Source organism: Lactuca sativa, chromosome 8 (assembly GCF_002870075.4).
Source record: "Lactuca sativa cultivar Salinas chromosome 8, Lsat_Salinas_v11, whole genome shotgun sequence".
NCBI classification, from domain to species: Eukaryota; Viridiplantae; Streptophyta; class Magnoliopsida; order Asterales; family Asteraceae; genus Lactuca; species Lactuca sativa.
The window spans coordinates 138,754,852-138,761,589 of NC_056630.2; the positions used below are offsets into that span (position 1 = coordinate 138,754,852).

A 6,738-nucleotide genomic window follows, 5' to 3' on the forward strand; every position below is an offset into this window, starting at 1 on the left:
GTATTATCAGTAAATATCACATAGCTTGAAAGCTTTTAACTTGTACATTTTCAAATCATTTCCATTTTGATAGCCTTTCTATTTCAGTGAATCCAAAAACCTTAATTTAAGGGTGTACATAAACTCATAAAGCTTTGTTACCTTACGTCTTGGAAATCCATTTTCACTATAATTGATCGATGAGAGATCGATATAACTTTTTACAAACTATATAAAACATTCAACATATAAGAAAATAGTTTTATATTTGATACGTTAATCTTCTAAGTGCAATGCTAAGTTATACCTTGTGCAGTAATGATTGTACATTGCTGATTTTTTTTGTTGGAAATTTGAATTGAAAGGTTGTAAAAATCACCAATCATCTCCCCATAGATGATAACACTATTTGTTCTTGAGTCTCATGACAAGTGTTACAAAAGTTGCAAGTATTCGTGATAGAACCTCTTCAACATGTGGAAAAAAGTATAAAGTACTAAAGAAGCATTTTAATCATCAACATTTCCTTATATATTAAAAAAAAGATGTAAATTACAAAATTAGCCTCATCATCCTAAGTATACAAAATGCCCATAAATTTTTCTACCTTTTTTTTTAATCTTTTTTGGGGGGGCTTTATGGCGAGGGCTGCTGCTCTTCTATTCTATCTCTTTCCTTCTTGTTTTTACATATACATATATTTTTTACACCCCACAGTTAAATATTAGTTTTTCTAAGTATTTTTGTTAGATAAAATTAGAAGGTTGAGATGCATCTTCTATGCGTAGGAACTTTCAGTTTTTTCTGATTTAATTCCTCCTTCCATACTTTCCCAATATCTTGAGAAATTTTCATGGCGTCAGCAGATGCACCAGCAAGCCCTCTTCTTGTGAATCCTGCTGCATATAATCCACACTTTCCCTTCCACCCGTTTGGAAATGGTGTCTTTGGGAAGCCATTTTTAGCAAAGAACTCGGTTTCCTGCTCATCAAAAAAAGTCAAAATTCGATTAGTCAAACTGAAAAATTCAATCTTTTTGCGAAACAACAGAGCAGAAATGGAAGCATTTGCTCACCTGAAGCCAGTAGGGAACATTGCTACAATACCCCGTTGCTAAAACAACTGAATCGATATCAAGGGTGTCGCCATTAACGAACTCGACGGAGGTGCAGTTAAATCTTTTGACTCCAGGAACGACGGTGATCTCGCCTGCTCGGATTTTCTCAAGTGCACCGATGTCGAGAACTGGAGTTTTTCCATGGTGGTTTTTCAGTTCTAATGGACCTAAAGATGGTCTCTTTATGCCGTAATTTTCTATGTTTCCGAGAATGAACCATGCCAGGATTAGCAGAAGCTTATCAACCAGCCATAGAGGTAGCCATTTCATCAGCATCATGGCTATATCGAATGTCGATTTTCCCATCATTTCTCGAGGCAAAACATGAACCTGTAAAGAAATTAGAAGAATTAGATGGTTAATTTTAATTGTTATTGATTTTCTTGAAAATATATTCCATCTTTTTATGGGTTTTAATGATTTTTCAAGATTGCTTACCGAGCTTCGAACCACCATGGATGGCTTGGCATTGTGATTTGAAAGGTCTAGAGAAACCTCCATCCCGGAATTTCCACACCCGACAACCAATACTTTCTTTCCGTCATATTTCTCGCCGGACTTGTAATCTTTTGCATGAATGACTTCACCGGAGAAATCTTGTAGTCCATCAATTTCCGGCACTACCCCTTCTGCATTTTCTCCGGAAGCCACCACAAGCATCTGGCAGATATACTCAGTCTCGGAGCGGTTGGACCCGTTTGTCGAAATGGTCACGACCCGCCAGAGATGGCAGGCTTCATCGTACTTAGCAGACTGCACACACTCATTGAATTGCGGTTTGATGTCAAATTTCTCAACATAGTTCTCAAGATAGGTGATGAATTGTCTCTTGGTTGGGTACTCAGGGTATTCCTCGGGAAAGGGTAGCTTCGGAAGCTGGCAGAATTTTTTCGGAAGGTGTAGTTTTAGGCGATCATAGGTACGTTTTTGCCATAAAGAGGCAATGCAGTCCGATCTTTCAATGACCACAAAGGGAATGCCTTGTTCCCTGAGGCAAGCAGATACGGCTAGCCCTGATGGTCCTGCCCCTACTATAACAGGGCCGTTCACCCACACACATCGACGACCACAGAAGTCGTTTTGACCCGAAAAGCTAAACATTTTCTTGAAAGTTTTTTGGTATGCAAGGTAAGATTTTGAAGTTTTGTTAGGAATGATCACAAGAGGAGTAGTTTTTGTAAGTTTGGAAGCTGGAAGTGAAGATGAGATGATTGTTGTTGGAATGAAATAGGAGGTGAAGGGGAAGATGTTTATATAAGGGGCGGGGGATGAAAGATGAGGTATGGGTAGGAGGTCAATTAATGCACTTTGAAAGGTCATTTTCAAATCATAAGCCAAATTTTATATTGAGATTTATCACAATAATAATTATAATCAAAGTTTATATTAAATTATGTTTGCAATCATATGATCGATATATCATAGTGGTATTAGATTTAATTGGATCTTATGGGGTTTAATTAATTGTTTATTTTAATGCTTCCAATGTGGATATGTGAGTGTATGTGGTTTATTTACAAGTTTCATGTGAAAGAGTGTTGATAAGTGCGCGGGTAAAATAAGGTATTTTTGGTGTTGGTCTAGTTGGGTTCGATTAATGTGAAACTATTTATTTGTGTTTTATAAATGTGACAACATGAATTTATAATTATGTGTTTTATAATGTCACATATAATTATATGATTTAGTGTTTTATAAATGTCACTTATTTAAGCTATTATAAATAATATAATATGAATCAACCAATTAATGACCGAATGAGTCAAGATAGTTACTTTTATGTGAGTTTTAGTGCCCAACAATGTTGGAATAACAAAAGGAATATTGCTGGGTAGTAAATGATAACGTATAAAGCTTTTTTAAATGATATTCATCGTTGAAAAATAAGTAAATTTACATTATAATTTTATGAGAAATCAAATATCTTCCTATTTTTGTTTATATTAATCTTTATACTCACTTGACTAAGGCAAATCCTCTCTAATAAATAAATATTTTTTTTGTCACTTGTCACACTTTCATTTAATTCGCAAAATATAATTTTATGGTTATTTTGAATAAATTTATTTTTCATATGTCATTTTATGAGTTTTTCTATTTTATTAAATTCCACATAATTAGGGATGAAAATTATTTGGTCCGGAACCGAAAAACTTGAAAATCAAATCAAACTGAAATCGATTTCAGACCGAACCATATTCAATTTGGTTCGAGACCAAACCGAATTATGAATTTAGTTTTTTGTTCGAGTTTTGGTCACATGAAGTTTAAACTTAACAGAACCAAAAAACCGAATTTCATAACTAAATAAATATATTTATATTTTATATTAAGTAAAAATATTAATTATAAAGTAAAAATCATTTAAACTCATTTATTATTTGGATCATTTTGTATAAACTTTATATTTCTGATTGCAACTTTAAGTTTCGATATTAAAAACATTTTATTTTATGTTTAAATTTTTTTAAATTTATATTTGGTTTCCTCGGTTTTGAAACCGAACCAAACCGAATTAGAATTCGGTTTTCGGTTTGATCAAGAGAATTGAATTCGATTTGGTTCGGTTTCGAATTAGACAAAAAAAAATTAAAATCGAGGAAATCGAAAAACCGAACCGATTCTCACCCCTACATATAATATTTTAATGTAATAATTACAATAAATATAGTAGTAAAGGAATATCAATTTCATTAATGGAATACCTTCTAATTTCAAATATTCTAAATGAAAGACGCATTAGTTTCCTTTGTTTATTTATCTAAATTAAAGTCACATTTCAATTTTAATTTCTCAAATATTTAGATTTTTATATATAACCCTTTTTTAAATAAACTTATACTATAATATATGAGAGTCACAACTAATTTCAAAATGAAATGAAAGAATATTCCACATGTGTCATTGTATTATATGTGTATGATTATAAGGAGGAATAAAAGGTAAGATAACATTTAATTTTTCAAAATTTAAACCATCAATGCAATATAGTATGAAAATTAAATATATTTTTCTGATTATATCTATCTTCCTATTTAAATATAAGAACTACATGTCTATTAATTACTTTATTGTTCTTATTTTTATTTCGAGACTTATTTTAATCTACTAAGTAGAAAAATGAATATGAACAAAAGATAAAAATATATTTGATTTTTCAAATAATATTTATGTGATTGGGTATATTCATCACATTCTCACATCAAAAATACTATAACCTCACTGCCACCACATATATATACCACCACATATATATACCATTCCACATCATTAAAATATTTTACTTTTAAACTTTTTAATAAACTAAATAATATTTAATTTTAATAACATAACACACAAACTTTAAATTCAAATTCAAATGATCCCAAAATTGCATAAATAAAAATAAAAGCTACATAAAAGACATAATTCAAACATAAAATTACCAAATGTCATTGTCAGCGTCGTTTTGGTATAATTGCTCATTTAGGACTTGTAGAAGATATTAGCAGGTTTCATGAGATTGAATTTCAAGAACTCTTGTCATGTATCCATATGCATCGGATTAAACTGTTGCAACGAATTAACTTGGAAGGTTTCATGAGATTGAATTTTAAGAACTCTTGCCATGTATTCATCCGCATCAGGATTAAACTGTTGCAACAAATTAACTTCACCAACCTCATCATATGTACAAAGCGCTCTATTTGTCGATTCAACTACCATATTATGTAATATGATACAAACATATATTATGTTGGTTATCTTGTCGTCATCCTAGAGTTATGTAACATGCTTCCCTACATGTCATTTATACTTGAGTTCTCCAAACACCCTCATAATGTTCTTCCAAGCAGATTCTTGTCTCGTTGTGAATTTCCTTTTATTTATCTAATGGTAATAAGTACATATTCACAAAAGTAGCATAATCGGGGTATATCCCATCACAAAGGTAGTAATCATGCTTGTATTCTTTTCTATTCACTGCGAAAGACATATCAGACACTTTCACGGTTAGAATATCGTTGAATATAAGGGAATTACTAGGAACATTTTTGTCAGTATTGGACCCTGACGCACCGAAGAACGTATGTCAAATCCACATATCATTAGATGCAACAGTTTCCAATATAAAAGATGTTGCACCAATATCACCTCGGGTAAATTGACATCGCAACACATTTAGACAGTTTTCTCACACCATTGCATACAATAAATGGTACATATTATTCATGTTAGACCATGCCACGCTTCATGGGACAAATACAATCTCTAAATACCATATCTTGTAGGTTTACATAATCATATTTGTCAAAAACCTGAATAACGCATGCATAAAAAAAATACACACACTCACGTATGACTCTCACATATATTTTCAAATATTCATTTGTTGTAAAATCAAATTATATTGTAACCTAAATACTTAAGTGTAGTCATAAATTTATGTGTAGTATTAATGTCTTTTCTACCTTTAGCATATAAAAAACTCATATCATACATTTAAAGCATTAATAACGCATAAAAATGCCTCTATTTTATACGAAAACAAAGATCAAGTGCTTCCTCATTATAAAGACAATATCAACAAAGTAATCATGTATCAAACGTTCAGATAAAGCTTGCTAATCTTGGTTGACAACAACTCTTGTACGCATAACATACGTGGACTCTTGATCAACAACTTTGCAAAAACCATTAAAGAATGTTGTAACAAACTCCTTGGCATCTGAATCATAATTTAAAAAAAAATCATATTTATAGTGTTTAAAATGATAAATGACAGTGATGATAGTGCTTGAAATTAAAGTTATATATATATATATATATATATATATATATATATATATATATATATATATATATATATGACAAAATTGCAAAAATGATCCCTGTGGTATGCATCTTTTCTGAGGTTTATTCAAAACCTTGACTTTTTTTGGCTTCATGGTCCTTTTGAGCTAGTTTTATTGTGGATTTGGTCCCTCGGTAAACTAAAATGACTTTAATACCTTTGGGTATTTATTTTCTAATTTTAAATTCGTTTGTTTAAATTTTAATAATTATTTATTCATTTTAATAATTAAAAAATGAGAGGGACCACCTCCTCTCTCTCATCTTTCTGTGAATCTATCTTTGAATACCTAACTCACTTTCTCATAATGATGAACATTGTTTAGTGATTCAAGAAAACACCACACACTATACACACATAAACTAAGTTGGAGGTGGGTATGTTCTTGGTTCCATGTCAGAAATGAAGATGGAAAAGGGTAGATCTGAAAACGAAAACCACACACAAGACAACATAAAATGATCCCTCCCTCCGTTTAAGAACAAGCTCATCTCCAGCTCTTCCAATTCAAGTTGTGGAAGAGGTTTTTCTTCGTGTCGGAAGATGCAAGACGCCTCATCTCCTCTGTTAGAATCGACCCTTAAAACCACCACCGAATTGTTCGTGATATTGGATTTCAGATTTCAGATTTAGGTATGATTGTTGCCTCTTCTCCTCCATTAGAATCGATTAATCCATATTTTGTTGCGATTTTGATACTCTAGATTCTACTAGGACTAAGAAGATTATAGATAATATCGAGAAAAAAAATTCAGTTTTAATATATTGGAGGATTGTGATTCAGGTGAGATGGTAGGTGAGGTGTTTG

At 31.6% G+C, this 6,738-nt stretch overlaps 1 protein-coding gene across 1 annotated transcript; it reads right to left on the reverse strand.

Annotated features, from left to right (window-relative positions):
- Nucleotides 1-495: 495 nt before the first annotated feature.
- LOC111907690 (probable indole-3-pyruvate monooxygenase YUCCA5) lies at nucleotides 496-2,472 on the reverse strand. The gene is made up of 3 exons (XM_023903508.3): nucleotides 1,535-2,472; nucleotides 1,055-1,426; nucleotides 496-960 (listed from the first exon to the last, which is right to left on the reverse strand). The coding sequence occupies exons 1-3, from the start codon at nucleotides 2,414-2,416 to the stop codon at nucleotides 736-738; spliced, it is 1,479 nt and encodes a 492-aa protein (XP_023759276.2). The 5' UTR covers nucleotides 2,417-2,472; the 3' UTR covers nucleotides 496-735.
- Between the last annotated feature and the right edge of the window lie 4,266 nt (nucleotides 2,473-6,738).

Coding starts and splice junctions, on each gene's coding strand:
- LOC111907690 (XM_023903508.3), bottom strand. CDS start 2,416: ATGACCTTTCAAAGTGCATTAATTGACCTCCTACCCATACCTCATCTT. Junction 1,427..1,534: donor CCATGGTGGTTCGAAGCTCG/GTAAGCAATCTT, acceptor ATTTCTTTACAG/GTTCATGTTTTGCCTCGAGA. Junction 961..1,054: donor ATGTTCCCTACTGGCTTCAG/GTGAGCAAATGC, acceptor TTTGATGAGCAG/GAAACCGAGTTCTTTGCTAA.